The 16,798-nt window shown below is 45.0% G+C and overlaps 1 protein-coding gene across 9 annotated transcripts in view; it reads left to right on the top strand.

Moving 5' to 3' along the window:
- arhgap21b (Rho GTPase activating protein 21b) overlaps positions 1-16,798 on the top strand; it is a 46,439-nt gene that overhangs the window by 14,428 nt on the left and 15,213 nt on the right. For 4 of the 9 annotated variants that reach the window (XM_058396051.1, XM_058396052.1, XM_058396050.1 and 1 more), the window contains exons 8-15: positions 745-768; positions 1,687-3,109; positions 5,930-6,076; positions 6,190-6,289; positions 6,381-6,417; positions 7,226-7,351; positions 7,432-7,725; positions 8,105-8,166. In XM_058396051.1, coding sequence (XP_058252034.1) covers positions 745-768; positions 1,687-3,109; positions 5,930-6,076; positions 6,190-6,289; positions 6,381-6,417; positions 7,226-7,351; positions 7,432-7,725; positions 8,105-8,166 — 2,213 coding nt within the window. The other 5 variants (XM_058396058.1, XM_058396053.1, XM_058396056.1 and 2 more) reach the window with 4 other exon arrangements.

Below are 16,798 nucleotides of genomic sequence, written 5' to 3'. Positions count from 1 at the left end.
CTGTCCAGACGGGGTGGGAGGATTAAAACCCGTTTTCCTCTTGAGGAGGATATTAAGAGAGAATGGTGACACACAAACACACACACACACACACACACACACACACAAACACACACACACTGTGTTGAATCCTAATGCTCTAAATGGCTGTAAATTGAAAATATTATATAACAGATGCCAGGCGTAAGAATCTAGTGGATCTGGACAGCTGATCGCTGTGTGTTGTGGATGGATAGTCGAATAGGGGTGTGTGGGAGAGAGAGAAGGAGGGGGAGAGAGAGAGAGAGAGAGAGCAGGGGAGGAGGGGGAGAGCTCTGCCATCTGAACAGAATGTATAATCAAGCCTCTGTCATGTGAACGGTTGCAGCTCTTGGAGGAAAGAGAGCAGAAGAGACCGAGTGGAGGGTGTGTGTTTGTGTGAGAGAGGGAGAAAGAGTGTGTGTGTGTGTGTGTGAGAGAGAGAGAGGGAGAAAGATTGTGTGTGTGTGTGTGTGTGTGTGAGAGAGGGAGAAAGACTGTGTGTGTTGGTGGCTAAAAAATGGAGCGAGTGGAAAGAGATGGAAAAGCGTTTGCTGCTTGGAGCATGAAACGGCGAGCGCGAGCAGGTGGCATTGCCTTATTTTTAGCGTCTTGTACGCTGTTACGTAACGACTCCGATACGCCGCGCTAACATTTTTCTTCTCTCTGTCTTTTTTTTTTCCCCTCTTCATCCTCCTGACTCCTGACGCGATCTAATGGCTGCAGCTTTCACAGGAGATCACTCGTGTGGTAAGCTCGAGAACGCTGCTTGTCGTGGTGGTCGCATGATCCGTCATGATCCCAGATGTCGTGCATGTACAGCTGGTTGTTCTGGACGTTCGATAAGCGTGCCCATCGCTTGTAGCGCGCATGCACCTGTTTGATTTCCAGCCAGCCGGCGTGTTTGCAAATGCCTCGCCCTTTTTAATTCATCATCGTCCCAGTCTTTTTTTCCCCAATGAAGAACTTTGACCTCTGGAACTTGGCAAGGGAGGGGCAAAGTTCTCCACCAATGAGAGTCCGGCGCTGCGTAACCCGACTCTACAGGTATGTCAGGTGAAAGTCCAGCAGCTTGTGTCTGCTCTCATCTTGTCTTGACTCGCAGTGGTTGCTAGCGAAGGTCTTGAGGAGTCGTCAGAAACCATGTTGGACACGTGTAACCTTGTAGAATCTCAGAGATTATGATTACCGAGGTCAGATTTAGTGCGGTGTCCAGCAAGGGAAACCGTTCCCCACTGGCCTCTGTTTCTCTCCGGACACGTTTGGTGACCCAACAGGTGGGTTCACGGATTTAAACAACACGGAAATGATATTTAACCTGGCTAATGTTTAGCTTTGGCATGCTGGTTTGTGCGTTTTGGATGTCTGTTAGTGCTTTTAGCATGTGGAATTGTCATTAAAGGGAAGTGGCTACCTGTTTGTTCACCGAGATGAGATTAGATAACATGCATCAATGGCTGACTGCTTTTTTTGTGTGTGTGTGTGTGTGTTTTTCTTTTTAACCCTTTTTCCGGTGTGACTAAATCTCAATTTACATTTAGTTCAGAATGTAGAGACTCCTGACCAGACTCCCACACACAAGCTACAGCACCCACATATCCTCGTTAACGATAGCACCAGCACCTTTTATGCAAATCTTTATCTGACTCCAGTCTCTCTTTCCCACAGGCGTATTCGCAGGATGCTTACCTTAAAGGTCATGACTCCTACAGTGGAAACGCTCGCCACATCCCAGAGCCACCTCCCATATGTTACTCTCGAGTAGACTGTAAACCCCTCGGGATGGCCGAGGCGACGGAAATCCCAGCCACAGGGGGGCTGCAGTCGGATTTGGGATACCGCATGGAGATTCCGGTTCCCCCTTCGCCGCCACCAAGGATCCCGAAGACACAAACGGCGGTGTGTGTGTGCAACGAAAGTGTCCGTACGGTGGTGGTGCCGGCGGACGTCCACATGGGTCACATGGTTCCTACGGGTCCCGATCCTATGCTGATGAGAACGAGGTCGTATCTTCTCCCACGCAAACCTGACCTGTATTCTCCAGGTTACCACGGAGACTCCTATGCCATTCCACCGCCTCGTTATCATCCGTCTTCTTCCTCCGTATCTCCGGCTTCCCATCAGAATATTGACTGGCGGACATATCAGACATACAGGGAGTACATCGACCACAAAGGCCTGCACGCGTACAGCCGGACGATTCAGGAGCGCCTGGACAGTTTGCGTGCTGCTGCGGGCACTTCTCAAACCTCTACAAACTTTACGCAAAAAGCCACTTGGGGCAATAAAATCCGACGCAGGAGTACGTCGCACGATCGGGCCTATCAAGGACCTCCCATGCTTCCGCCTCGCAGTGCCTCCCAGGACCGGATGACGGGGGCAGAAAGAGTGTCTCGAGCGCAAGACTGGCCTCCTCGGAGTGTCTCCTCGGACGGGATCATGCGGAACACTCGTTTTCATTCCACGGACTACATCGAGCACAGTGAAATGGCTCCTTGGCCTGTGGACCGGAGGGCTTACGGCAGGACAGAGCAAGCACCTCGTCCCAGTCGGCAGCCCGCTCCCCAGAGACCGGGGATGTTTCAGCATTCCTATGGAAACAGTGTCCGTGGTCGTTCGGGGCCACATCAGCTGAGCTGTAGAACGGACATCCCGCCTCCTGCCGTTTCTGCCGATAGAATCTCGCGCATCAGCAAAAGTCAGCCCAAGGAGGTGCAGGCATGTAAAGACCAAAGACTTTTAAGTAATCACGTTACGGTTTCGGCGGCTAGCCAGCAGTCCAGGACTCGGGCTGAGACCATGCAAAGTCCAGAACCGGTCAAAGAATCCTCGGTGAGTCAGAGGTCGACCTCCTGCTCTGTACCTACACCTCAGAGACAAACTCCGGGGGTAAGGATCCACCCGCGGGATCTCAAGGGATTACCGGTGAACGGGTGCAGTCTAGCGGAAGGTGTGGTGATGCGAGAAAAACCTCAAGGGGGGAAAGGTGCACCGCTACGCCATCCATCCTACATTCAGGCGCAGGAGCATCAAGACTCCCTGTTCGGCTCTGCTAACCTGAACGAGTCGCTCGACTCCATCCCCTTCATCGGTAAGTGCCGCCGACTCAGTCACCATAGCAACAAGTGCAGGTAGCGTGCGTGTGTGAGGTTTGTGGAAGAATAATCGGCAGGAATGGAGTCAATAATTGGAAAAGGTTTATCTCACATTAGTCACACACGTGCCACAGAAATATTCTAGTTTTAAAAGTTTTTGTTAAACATTACACTTTCTAGTGAATATTTGGAATTGTTTTAGCAATCAAGGTCAAATCAAGGTCAGGTTTTTACAGTTGATTCATGCTGTTAGCAAACCTGATAAATTCTAGAAAAGAATCCAGCTGTCAGTCAGCTGTTACTAGGGAAACCGTACCCTATAGCAGCACGTGGATAAACCCGCCACGCTCCGAGCGGTGAGGTTCTCCGGCTCACTCTTCAGTTAAACCCGCGAGTCGGTGGTAATTGATTGGCTTTATTAATACACACGGGCGTTATGTAAGGGGAGCTGTAACGAGTTCATTACGTTCTCTTGTTTTTAAATCGATAACCACTCTCCTGCCTGATGGCTCTCGCCGGCTTTCATTATGGTCTTCATGGATTTTTTTTTTTTTTTTTTTTTTAAATGTGCGGCTTTTAATCGCTGGTTGACTGACCGGTCAGGGGACCGAGCTCACACGTGTGAGTCGCGGATGACGGAAATTTGCATCACATGACTTTATTTAACAGAAGATTGAAATATAAAGTGTATGTGATGTGGTGTATCTCACATGAAACCTGTTGTGTTGATGGAGTTGAAATTATTTCCTCGATTATTCAATCACAAACCAGCGTTCCGGATCAGATGTTCAGGATGAGCTTTCTTTTTCTCCAGAAATCATTCCTTAATTCCTTAATCTCCTTTAATCTATCTATCTATCTGTCTTTCTCTATTTATCTGTTTGTCTATTTATCTATCTGTCTATCTCTCTATTTATCTCTGTCTATTTATCTATCTGTCTCTCTATCTGTCTGTCTGTTTCTCTATTTATCTGTCTGTCTATTTATCTATCTGTCTCTCTATCTGTCTCTGTGTGTCTGTCTGTTTCTCTATTTATCTGTCTGTTTATTTATCTATCTATCTATCTATCTATCTATCTATCTATCTATCTATCTATCTATCTATCTATCTGTCTCTCTGTCTGTCTCAGTTCCTGTCACATGACATTTATAACAGAAGACTGAAATATGATGTGGTGTGGTGTGTTTTAGATCAAACCCTTTTGCGTTGATGGAGTTAAAATGATTTCCTCGGTTAGTCATATTGTGCAATTTTTATTGTTGAATCTTTCTCACCATGATTGTCCCTGGTGCGTCCTGATATGAGTACGCCATATGCCTTTTATTCTCCCTAACGAACCTATGTTTATGTATGTTCTCTTATCATATGAATAATAAATGGACTCAGGTGACGGATGACAGAAGCGGCTGCCACGGATCAGGAGGCGGCGCGGGGTACGCTGGCTTCCCGTGGCTAGCCCCGTGGTTGATTTCAGTGACAGGTGGAGAGCGTAGTGTCAGTGCATCAGGTGGATTAAATATAGTCAGGGTTGTGTGTCTCAGAGGCTTTCACAGATCTACCTGAGAGATGGACGGCTTTACTCATCCGGTCATTTAGAACAGAAATGCAAGAGAAAGTGCAGTTTGTCTCAGGTCAGCAGGTGGCGCTGCAGCGCTCCGTGGTGGTGTTTTCACTCCTCGCTCCTCTCTGGCCGCGCGACTGGAACTGGGGCATAGCGTTTAATTTTAGCCGCCGAAGCCCCACGGCGCAGAGCAGCTTTGTACTCTGGGCTTTTTTAGACTCGGGACCTCGAAAGTTTTTTAGCTCTGAAAAACAGGACACGGGAAAAAAACCCCCACAGTGGATCAAACCGTCCTCAATTCCAGAAAAGTTTCACTGTGAGCTTCACATCAGGCTAGAACATCCAGAAACTCATGTTAATATAGCAAATACCTGTTTATAACCCACACACACACACAGAATGAAGTGCAGTGTCTCGGAGGTGTTTATTAGATTTTTGTGTAGGGAATTAATCAGGGATTAGAGCTGCAGATGCTGAGCTTTCTCTCTCTTGTGTTCATCACTTTCCTGGATTCGGGAATTTCGTTAGTTTCTCAAACGTCTGGGAAATGAGCAAAAGCCAAATTCGGCAAAATGAATCCGTTCACACGTCTCAGAAATCCGATCACACGTCTCAGAAATCCGATCACAGTGTGGCTCGAGTAAAGTTTCTGATTTCTCTTTAGAGCTCAGATTGAAGGCGTCGCTGTGTTTTTTTTTTTTGTTTTTTTTTTTACTCTGTTCCTCTTCAGGATTCAGATCAGATCTCACTCAGAGGAATGGAGCCACTTTATTTATTTATTTATTTATTTATTTATTCATTTATTTATTTATTTATTCATTTATTTATTTATTTATTGTTCTGGACAGTTTCACATCTTTAGATCCAAAGTGACTAATCGTGTGAGGAGTGTAGGCGTACCACAAAGTGTAGCCGTCTGTCCACTCACAACTCTCCAACACTCAGCATTAGTCCTGACGCTACTCTGAGTCTATCTATCTGTCTATCTGTCTGTCTGTCTGTCTGTCTGTCTATCTATCTATCTATCTATCTATCTATCTATCTATCTATCTCTCTAAGTATATATATGTCTGTCTGACTATATGTCTGTCTGACTATCTGTCTGTCTTTCTATCTATCTATCTATCTGTCTGTCTATCTATCTATCTATCTATCTGTCTGTCTGTCTGTCTGTCTGTCTGTCTGTCTTTTTGTTTCTCTGTCTCTGTATTTGTCTCACAGTGTGATGTTAATGTAATGTTTCCGTGTTTCCAGACGAGCCCGCGAGCCCGAGCGTGGATCAGGACGGCAGTCATATCTCGGCATTGGCGGTGATCTCCACGGCTCAGGGCGCCGTGGCCGACTCTTCCGGCTCGGCCACGCCCAGCCCTCACATGCGCAGACAGCTGTCTCACGACCAGGGTGAGAGACACGCCCCCTCTCCGTCTGTACACTGCTGTATAAACAACACACTGCTTCACTACTTTCTCACTGTGTGTGTGTGTGTGTGTGTGTGTGTGTGTGTGTGTGTGCAGAATCACTCAGAAGTGCTATTCTGGAACAGAGTGGAACCAAAACGGAGCGCTCCAAATCATACGATGAAGGTTTGGACACGTACAGGGAGGAGGGGCGGCGGTAAGAGCTCACGTTATATCTCTACACCATGTGTTCGTACGTTTATAGGAGGTGAAGATTAAAAAGCGCTCTTCTGCTCTCGTCTCCACAGGCGTTCCAGTAAGCCCAGTCTGAAGGTGTTCAGGAAGGTGAGGTGTCCATTACACACACCTTCACAGATCATGGACTAGCTCTTGTTGTTGTTTTCTCTTTTTTTTTAAATATATGTATATATTTTGGACAGTTTCATTGGTCAGCACAAGGTCCTGACCTCAACACCTTTGTGATGAATTAGAGAGGAGACTGCGAGCCAGGCCAAAAGTTTTGGGACGTCTGCCTTTACCTGCACATGAATGTAATATGGAGTTGTCCCGCCCTTTACAGCTATAACAGCTTCAACTCTTCTGGAAGGCTTTCCACAAGGTTTAGGAGTGTGTTTATGGGAATTTTTGACCATTCCTCTAGAAGCACATTTATGAGGTCAGACACTGATGTTGGACGAGAAGGACTGGCTCACAGTCTCCACTCTAATTCATCCCAAAGGTGTTCTATGGGGTTGAGGTCAGGACTCTGTGCAGGCCAGTCAAGTTCCTCCACACCAAACTCACTCATCCATGTCTTTATGGACCTTGCTTTGGTCACTGGTGTGTAGTCATGTTGGAACAGGAAGGGGTCATCCCCAAACTGTTCCCACAAAGAGCATGAAATTGTCCAAAATGTCTTGGTATGCTGAAGCATTATAATATAATTATATTATAATATATAATTATAATATAACTTTGTCTGTCACCATGGTAACTCCTGACTCATTTGAAATAGAAATCATCTTCAGCTGCTTATAATAATATTTAAGGCAGAAACAGTGATGTGATTGGTCACAGCATCATTTAAGGGGCAGAGTAAAATGTTGTGAAGGTTATAAAAGGTTATAAAACTAGCCTCATCATCATTACACAGGCTCTGGATGGCCACAAGTCGTCGGACGAGTCCAGCTCCAGGAGAGACTCCAGCTCGGACATCTTCACGGACTTCTTTAAGGAGGGCTGGCTGCATTTTCGACAGCTCCACACGGATAAGAACAAAGTAATCGTCTCTCACCTCTCGTTATTGGTGTTATTTCTAACCGTGATGGCTCTGGTGCTAACGTTGTGCTCACGTTGTAGCGCGTGGGTGGAGGAATGCGGGCGTGGAAGCAGATGTACGCGGTGTTGCGTGGTCACTCCGTCTTCCTCTACAAGGACAGGAAGGAGGCTCATGTGCACTCGCAGCTGGACGAAGATCCGCAGCAGGTCAGCATCAAAGCCTGCCTCATCGACATCTCCTACAGCGACACCAAGCGCAAGAACGTCTTCCGGCTCACCACGTCCGACTGCGAGTACCTGTTCCAGGCCGAGAGTCGCGACGACATGCTGTCCTGGATACGAGCCATCCAGGACAACAGCAACCTGGATGACGAGGTGTGTGTGTGTGGGGGGGGTGGGGGTGTGTTTACTGTTTTGTTTTTGTTTTTTTCCCTTTTCTTTTCTTTTCTTTTCTTTTTTTTTTTATCTTCTTATTGTCTTTAATGTCTTATTAACCCAGGCTTTTGATTGGTCAAGAGGTGTTGGATCATCTCTCCTATAGCTGTTATCGTTTCCATAGCAACGGCTCATTCACATTGTGTTTGCTGAAGGAGGCGTGTTTTCAGTATTTGGTCTTTTGTTATTATTTTTTTCTTCTCCTCCTACTTCATGATGGTTGTTCTGTTCTGTTATTATCCTTATCAGAGGTGTGTGTGTGTGTGTGTGTGTGTTGAGAGGAAAGTGAATCACACACCCACTTTGCTTTCTCGTACAGAACACCGGGGTGACGAGCACCGACCTCATCAACAGGAAGATCAAAGAGTACATCTCCATGAGGTGAGGCTGGTGACACTGTTGTTTTTAGTGAAGGTCACACAGACCGGTTCATAAACCCCGCCCACCAACACGCCCTCCACAACATGCCCCACCCACCAGTATTCTGGTTGTTTGTTGTTTGAGTGTGAGAGAGAGTATTCTGGTTGGTTGTTGTGTGTGTGTGTGTGTGTGTGTGTGTGTGTGTGTGTGTGTGAGAGAGAGAGTATTCTGGTTGGTTGTTGTGTGTGTGTGTGTGTGTGTGTGTGTGTGTGAGAGAGAGTATTCTGGTTGGTTGTTGTGTGTGTGTGTGTGTGTGTGTGTGTGTGTGAGAGAGAGTATTCTGGTTGTTGTGTGTGTGTGTGTGAGAGAGAGTATTCTGGTTGGTTGTTGTGTGTGTGTGTGTGTGTGTGTGTGTGTGTGTGTGTGTGAGAGAGAGAGTATTCTGGTTGTTTGTGTGTGTGTGTGAGAGAGAGTATTCTGGTTGTTTGTTGTGTGTGTGTGAGAGAGAGTATTCTGGTTGTTTGTTGTGTGTGTGTGTGTGTGTGTGAGAGAGAGAGTATTCTGGTTGTTTGTGTGTGTGTGTGAGAGAGAGTATTCTGGTTGTTTGTTGTGTGTGTGTGTGTGTGTGTGAGAGAGAGAGTATTCTGGTTGTTTGTGTGTGTGTGTGAGAGAGAGTATTCTGGTTGTTTGTTGTGTGTGTGAGAGAGAGTATTCTGGTTGTTTGTGTGTGTGTGTGAGAGAGTATTCTGGTTGTTTGTGTGTGTGTGTGTGAGAGAGAGTATTCTGGTTGTTTGTGTGTGTGTGTGAGAGAGAGTATTCTGGTTGTTTGTTGTGTGTGTGTGTGTGAGAGAGAGTATTCTGGTTGTTTGTGGTGTGTGTGTGAGAGAGAGTATTCTGGTTGTTTGTTGTGTGTGTGTGTGTGTGTGTGTGAGAGAGAGTATTCTGGTTGTTTGTTGTGTGTGTGTGAGAGAGAGTATTCTGGTTGTTTGTTGTGTGTGTGTGTGTGTGTGTGTGTGTGTGTGTGAGAGAGAGTATTCTGGTTGTTTGTTGTGTGTGTGTGTGTGTGAGAGAGAGAGTATTCTGGTTGTTTGTTGTGTGTGTGTGTGAGAGAGAGAGAGTATTCTGGTTGTTTGTTGTGTGTGTGTGTGTGTGTGTGAGAGAGAGAGAGTATTCTGGTTGTTTGTTGTGTGTGTGTGTGTGTGTGTGTGTGAGAGAGAGAGAGTATTCTGGTTGTTTGTTGTGTGTGTGTGTGAGAGTATTCTGGTTGTTTGTGTGTGTGTGAGAGAGAGAGTATTCTGGTTGTTTGTTGTGTGTGTGTGAGAGAGAGAGAGTATTCTGGTTGTTTGTTGTGTGTGTGTGTGTGTGAGAGAGAGTATTCTGGTTGTTTGTTGTGTGTGTGTGTGTGAGAGAGTATTCTGGTTGTTTGTTGTGTGTGTGTGTGTGTGTGAGAGAGAGAGTATTCTGGTTGTTTGTTGTGTGTGTGTGTGTGTGAGAGAGAGTATTCTGGTTGTTTGTTGTGTGTGTGTGTGTGTGAGAGAGAGTATTCTGGTTGTTTGTTGTGTGTGTGTGTGTGTGTGTGTGTGAGAGAGAGTATTCTGGTTGTTTGTTGTGTGTGTGTGTGTGTGTGAGAGAGAGAGAGTATTCTGGTTGTTTGTTGTGTGTGTGTGTGTGTGTGAGAGAGAGTATTCTGGTTGTTTGTTGTGTGTGTGTGAGAGAGAGTATTCTGGTTGTTTGTTGTGTGTGTGTGTGTGAGAGAGTATTCTGGTTGTTTGTTGTGTGTGTGTGTGTGAGAGAGTATTCTGGTTGTTTGTTGTGTGTGTGTGTGAGAGAGTATTCTGGTTGTTTGTTGTGTGTGTGTGTGTGAGAGAGAGTATTCTGGTTGTTTGTTGTGTGTGTGTGTGTGAGAGAGTATTCTGGTTGTTTGTTGTGTGTGTGTGTGTGTGAGAGAGAGTATTCTGGTTGTTTGTTGTGTGTGTGTGTGTGTGAGAGAGAGAGAGTATTCTGGTTGTTTGTTGTGTGTGTGTGTGTGAGAGAGTATTCTGGTTGTTTGTTGTGTGTGTGAGAGAGTATTCTGGTTGTTTGTGTGTGTGTGAGAGAGAGAGAGTATTCTGGTTGTTTGTTGTGTGTGTGTGTGTGAGAGAGTATTCTGGTTGTTTGTTGTGTGTGTGAGAGAGAGTATTCTGGTTGTTTGTTGTGTGTGTGTGTGTGAGAGAGAGAGAGTATTCTGGTTGTTTGTTGTGTGTGTGTGTGTGAGAGAGAGAGAGTATTCTGGTTGTTTGTTGTGTGTGTGTGTGAGATAGTATTCTGGTTGTTTGTGTGTGTGTGTGAGAGAGAGTATTCTGGTTGTTTGTTGTGTGTGTGTGTGTGTGTGAGAGAGAGAGTATTCTGGTTGTTTGTTGTGTGTGTGTGTGTGTGAGAGAGAGTATTCTGGTTGTTTGTTGTGTGTGTGTGTGTGTGAGAGAGAGTATTCTGGTTGTTTGTTGTGTGTGTGTGTGTGTGAGAGAGTATTCTGGTTGTTTGTTGTGTGTGTGTGTGAGAGAGAGAGTATTCTGGTTGTTTGTTGTGTGTGTGTGTGTGTGAGAGAGAGTATTCTGGTTGTTTGTTGTGTGTGTGTGTGTGAGAGAGTATTCTGGTTGTTTGTTGTGTGTGTGTGTGTGTGAGAGAGAGAGTATTCTGGTTGTTTGTTGTGTGTGTGTGTGTGTGTGAGAGAGAGTATTCTGGTTGTTTGTTGTGTGTGTGTGAGAGAGAGTATTCTGGTTGTTTGTTGTGTGTGTGTGTGTGAGAGAGTATTCTGGTTGTTTGTTGTGTGTGTGTGTGAGAGAGTATTCTGGTTGTTTGTTGTGTGTGTGTGTGAGAGAGTATTCTGGTTGTTTGTTGTGTGTGTGAGAGAGTATTCTGGTTGTTTGTGTGTGTGTGAGAGAGAGAGAGTATTCTGGTTGTTTGTTGTGTGTGTGTGTGTGAGAGAGTATTCTGGTTGTTTGTTGTGTGTGTGTGTGTGAGAGAGAGAGAGTATTCTGGTTGTTTGTTGTGTGTGTGTGTGTGAGAGAGAGAGAGTATTCTGGTTGTTTGTTGTGTGTGTGTGTGAGATAGTATTCTGGTTGTTTGTGTGTGTGTGTGAGAGAGAGTATTCTGGTTGTTTGTTGTGTGTGTGTGTGAGAGAGTATTCTGGTTGTTTGTTGTGTGTGTGTGTGTGAGAGAGAGAGAGTATTCTGGTTGTTTGTTGTGTGTGTGTGTGTGAGAGAGAGAGAGTATTCTGGTTGTTTGTTGTGTGTGTGTGTGAGATAGTATTCTGGTTGTTTGTGTGTGTGTGTGAGAGAGAGTATTCTGGTTGTTTGTTGTGTGTGAGTGTGAGAGAGTATTCTGGTTGTTTGTTGTGTGTGTGTGTGTGAGAGAGAGAGAGTATTCTGGTTGTTTGTTGTGTGTGTGTGTGTGAGAGAGAGAGTATTCTGGTTGTTTGTTGTGTGTGTGTGTGTGTGAGAGATAGTATTCTGGTTGTTTGTGTGTGTGTGTGTGTGAGAGAGTATTCTGGTTGTTTGTTGTGTGTGTGTGTGAGTGTGAGAGAGTATTCTGGTTGTTTGTTGTGTGTGTGTGTGTGAGAGAGAGAGAGTATTCTGGTTGTTTGTTGTGTGTGTGTGTGTGAGAGAGAGAGAGTATTCTGGTTGTTTGTTGTGTGTGTGTGTGTGTGAGAGAGAGAGAGTATTCTGGTTGTTTGTTGTGTGTGTGTGTGTGTGAGAGAGAGTATTCTGGTTGTTTGTGTGTGTGTGTGAGAGAGAGTATTCTGGTTGTTTGTTGTGTGTGTGTGTGAGAGAGAGAGAGTATTCTGGTTGTTTGTTGTGTGTGTGTGTGTGTGTGTGTGAGAGATAGTATTCTGGTTGTTTGTGTGTGTGAGAGAGTATTCTGGTTGTTTGTTGTGTGTGTGTGTGTGAGAGAGTATTCTGGTTGTTTGGTGTGTGTGTGTGAGAGAGAGTATTCTGGTTGTTTGTTGTGTGTGTGTGTGTGTGTGTGAGAGAGAGTATTCTGGTTGTTTGTTGTGTGTGTGTGTGTGAGAGAGAGTATTCTGGTTGTTTGTTGTGTGTGTGTGTGTGTGTGTGTGAGAGAGTATTCTGGTTGTTTGTGTGTGTGAGAGAGTATTCTGGTTGTTTGTTGTGTGTGTGTGTGTGTGTGAGAGTATTCTGGTTGTTTGTGTGTGTGTGTGTGTGAGAGAGAGTATTCTGGTTGTTTGTGTGTGTGAGAGAGTATTCTGGTTGTTTGTTGTGTGTGTGTGTGTGAGAGAGTATTCTGGTTGTTTGTGTGTGTGTGTGTGTGAGAGAGAGTATTCTGGTTGTTTGTTGTGTGTGTGTGTGTGTGTGTGTGAGAGAGTATTCTGGTTGTTTGTGTGTGTGAGAGAGTATTCTGGTTGTTTGTTGTGTGTGTGTGTGTGTGTGAGAGTATTCTGGTTGTTTGTTGTGTGTGTGTGTGTGTGAGAGAGTATTCTGGTTGTTTGTTGTGTGTGTGTGTGTGTGAGAGAGTATTCTGGTTGTTTGTTGTGTGTGTGTGTGTGTGAGAGAGTATTCTGGTTGTTTGTTGTGTGTGTGTGTGTGTGTGAGAGAGAGAGTATTCTGGTTGTTTGTGTGTGTGTGTGTGTGAGAGAGTATTCTGGTTGTTTGTTGTGTGTGTGTGTGTGTGTGAGAGAGTATTCTGGTTGTTTGTTGTGTGTGTGTGTGTGAGAGAGAGTATTCTGGTTGTTTGTTGTGTGTGTGTGTGTGAGAGAGAGAGAGTATTCTGGTTGTTTGTTGTGTGTGTGTGTGTGAGAGAGCATTCTGGTTGTTTGTTGGTAAAGAGTGTGTGTGTGTGAGAGAGAGAGAGTATTCTGGTTGGTTGTTGTGTGTGTGTGTGTGTGTGAGAGAGTATTCTGGTTGTTTGTTGTGTGTGTGTGTGTGAGAGAGAGAGAGTATTCTGGTTGTTTGTTGTGTGTGTGTGTGTGTGTGTGTGAGAGAGAGTATTCTGGTTGTTTGTTGTGTGTGTGTGAGAGAGAGAGAGAGCATTCTGGTTGGTTGTTGTGTGTGTGTGTGTGTGAGAGAGAGAGAGTATTCTGGTTGGTTGTTGTGTGTGTGTGTGTGTGTGAGAGAGAGAGAGTATTCTGGTTGTTTGTTGTGTGTGTGTGTGAGAGAGAGAGAGCATTCTGGTTGTTTGTTGGTAAAGAGTGTGTGTGTGAGAGAGAGAGTATTCTGGTTGGTTGTTGTGTGTGTGTGTGTGTGTGTGTGAGAGAGAGTATTCTGGTTGTTTGTTGTGTGTGTGTGTGTGTGTGTGTGAGAGAGAGAGAGTATTCTGGTTGTTTGTTGTGTGTATGTGTGTGAGAGAGCATTCTGGTTGTTTGTTGGTAAAGAGTGTGTGTGTGTGTGTGTGTGAGAGAGAGAGAGTATTCTGGTTGTTTGTTGTGTGTGTGTGTGTGTGAGAGAGAGAGAGTATTCTGGTTGTTTGTTGTGTGTGTGAGAGAGAGAGAGTATTCTGGTTGGTTGTTGTGTGTGTGTGTGTGTGAGAGAGAGAGAGCATTCTGGTTGGTTGTTGTGTGTGTGTGTGTGTGAGAGAGAGAGAGTATTCTGGTTGGTTGTTGTGTGTGTGTGTGTGTGAGAGAGAGAGAGCATTCTGGTTGTTTGTTGGTAAAGAGTGTGTGTGTGTGTGTGTTTGAGAGAGAGTATACTGGTTGGTTGTTGTGTGTGTGTGTGTGTGAGAGCATTCTGGTTGTTTGTTGGTAAAGAGTGTGTGTGTGTGTGTGAGAGAGAGAGAGTATTCTGGTTGTTTGTTGTGTGTATGTGTGTGAGAGAGAGAGAGTATTCTGGTTGTTTGTTGGTAAAGAGTGTGTGTGTGTGAGAGAGAGAGAGTATTCTGGTTGTTTGTTGTGTGTGTGTGTGTGAGAGAGTATTCTTGTATAATGTGTGTGTGTGTGTGTGTGAGAGAGAGAGTATTCTGGTTGGTTGTTGTGTGTGTGTGTGTGTGTGTGTGTGTGTGTGTGAGAGAGAGAGTATTCTGGTTGTTTGTTGTGTGTGTGTGTGTGTGTGTGAGAGAGAGAGAGTATTCTGGTTGTTTGTTGTGTGTGTGTGTGTGTGAGAGAGAGTATTCTGGTTGTTTGTTGTGTGTGTGTGTGTGTGAGAGAGAGTATTCTGGTTGTTTGTTGTGTGTGTGTGTGTGTGTGAGAGAGTATTCTGGTTGTTTGTTGTGTGTGTGTGTGTGTGAGAGAGTATTCTGGTTGTTTGGTGTGTGTGTGTGAGAGAGAGTATTCTGGTTGTTTGTTGTGTGTGTGTGTGTGTGAGAGAGAGAGAGTATTCTGGTTGTTTGTTGTGTGTGTGTGTGTGAGAGAGAGAGAGTATTCTGGTTGTTTGTTGTGTGTGTGTGTGTGTGAGAGAGAGAGAGTATTCTGGTTGTTTGTTGTGTGTGTGTGTGTGTGAGAGAGAGAGAGAGAGAGAGTATTCTGGTTGTTTGTTGTGTGTGTGTGTGTGTGTGTGTGTGTGTGTGTGTGAGAGAGAGAGAGAGTATTCTGGTTGTTGTGTGTGTGTGTGAGAGAGAGTATTCTGGTTGTTTGTTGTGTGTGTGTGTGTGTGAGAGAGAGAGAGTATTCTGGTTGTTTGTTGTGTGTGTGTGTGTGTGTGAGAGAGTATTCTGGTTGTTTGTTGTGTGTGTGTGTGTGTGTGTGAGAGAGAGAGTATTCTGGTTGTTTGTTGTGTGTGTGTGTGAGAGAGAGAGAGTATTCTGGTTGTTTGTTGTGTGTGTGTGTGAGAGAGAGAGAGTATTCTGGTTGTTTGTTGTGTGTGTGTGTGTGTGTGTGAGAGAGAGAGAGTATTCTGGTTGTTTGTTGTGTGTGTGTGTGTGAGAGAGAGAGAGTATTCTGGTTGTTTGTTGGTAAAGAGTGTGTGTGTGAGAGAGAGAGTATTCTGGTTGGTTGTTGTGTGTGTGTGTGTGTGTGTGTGTGAGAGAGTATTCTGGTTGTTTGTTGTGTGTGTGTGTGTGAGAGAGAGAGAGTATTCTGGTTGTTTGTTGTGTGTGTGTGTGTGAGAGAGCATTCTGGTTGTTTGTTGGTAAAGAGTGTGTGTGTGTGTGTGTGTGAGAGAGAGAGAGTATTCTGGTTGGTTGTTGTGTGTGTGTGTGTGTGAGAGAGAGAGAGTATTCTGGTTGTTTGTTGTGTGTGTGAGAGAGAGAGAGTATTCTGGTTGGTTGTTGTGTGTGTGTGTGTGTGAGAGAGAGAGAGTATTCTGGTTGTTTGTTGTGTGTGTGTGTGTGAGAGAGAGAGAGTATTCTGGTTGTTTGTTGTGTGTGTGTGTGAGAGAGTATTCTGGTTGTTTGTTGTGTGTGTGTGTGTGTGAGAGAGAGAGAGTATTCTGGTTGGTTGTTGTGTGTGTGTGTGTGTGAGAGAGAGAGAGCATTCTGGTTGTTTGTTGGTAAAGAGTGTGTGTGTGTGTGTGTGAGAGAGAGAGTATTCTGGTTGTTTGTTGTGTGTATGTGTGTGAGAGAGAGAGAGTATTCTGGTTGTTTGTTGGTAAAGAGTGTGTGTGTGTGAGAGAGAGAGAGTATTCTGGTTGTTTGTTGTGTGTGTGTGTGTGTGTGTGTGTGTGTGAGAGAGAGAGAGTATTCTGGTTGTTTGTTGTGTGTGTGTGTGAGAGAGAGTATTCTGGTTGTTTGTTGTGTGTGTGTGTGTGTGTGAGAGAGAGAGAGAGAGTATTCTGGTTGTTTGTTGTGTGTATGTGTGTGAGAGAGCATTCTGGTTGTTTGTTGTGTGTGTGTGTGTGAGAGAGAGAGAGTATTCTGGTTGTTTGTTGTGTGTGTGTGAGAGAGAGAGTATTCTGGTTGTTTGTGTGTGTGTGTGAGAGAGAGAGTATTCTGGTTGTTTGTTGTGTGTGTGTGTGTGTGTGAGAGAGAGTATTCTGGTTGTTTGTTGTGTGTGTGTGTGTGTGTGAGAGAGTATTCTGGTTGTTTGTTGTGTGTGTGTGTGTGAGAGAGTATTCTGGTTGTTTGTTGTGTGTGTGTGTGTGTGTGTGTGTGTGTGAGAGAGAGTATTCTGGTTGTTTGTTGTGTGTGTGTGTGTGAGAGAGTATTCTGGTTGTTTGTTGTGTGTGTGTGTGTGTGAGAGAGAGAGAGTATTCTGGTTGTTTGTTGTGTGTGTGTGTGTGAGAGAGAGAGAGTATTCTGGTTGTTTGTTGTGTGTGTGTGTGTGTGTGTGTGTGTGTGAGAGAGAGAGTATTCTGGTTGTTTGTTGTGTGTGTGTGTGTGAGAGAGTATTCTGGTTGTTTGTTGTGTGTGTGTGTGTGTGAGAGAGAGAGAGTATTCTGGTTGTTTGTTGTGTGTGTGTGTGTGAGAGAGTATTCTGGTTGTTTGTTGTGTGTGAGAGAGAGAGTATTCTGGTTGTTTGTTGTGTGTGTGTGTGTGTGTGTGTGTGTGAGAGAGAGAGTATTCTGGTTGTTTGTTGTGTGTGAGAGAGAGAGTATTCTGGTTGTTTGTTGTGTGTGTGTGTGTGAGAGAGAGAGAGTATTCTGGTTGGTTGTTGTGTGTGTGTGTGTGTGTGTGTGAGAGAGTATTCTGGTTGTTTGTTGTGTGTGTGTGTGTGTGTGTGAGAGAGAGAGAGTATTCTGGTTGTTTGTTGTGTGTGTGTGTGTGAGAGAGAGAGAGTATTCTGGTTGTTTGT

Source organism: Hemibagrus wyckioides, linkage group LG07 (genome assembly GCF_019097595.1).
Source record: "Hemibagrus wyckioides isolate EC202008001 linkage group LG07, SWU_Hwy_1.0, whole genome shotgun sequence".
NCBI lineage: Eukaryota > Metazoa > Chordata > Actinopteri > Siluriformes > Bagridae > Hemibagrus > Hemibagrus wyckioides.
This window is presented reverse-complemented; position numbering and strand designations above follow the sequence as displayed.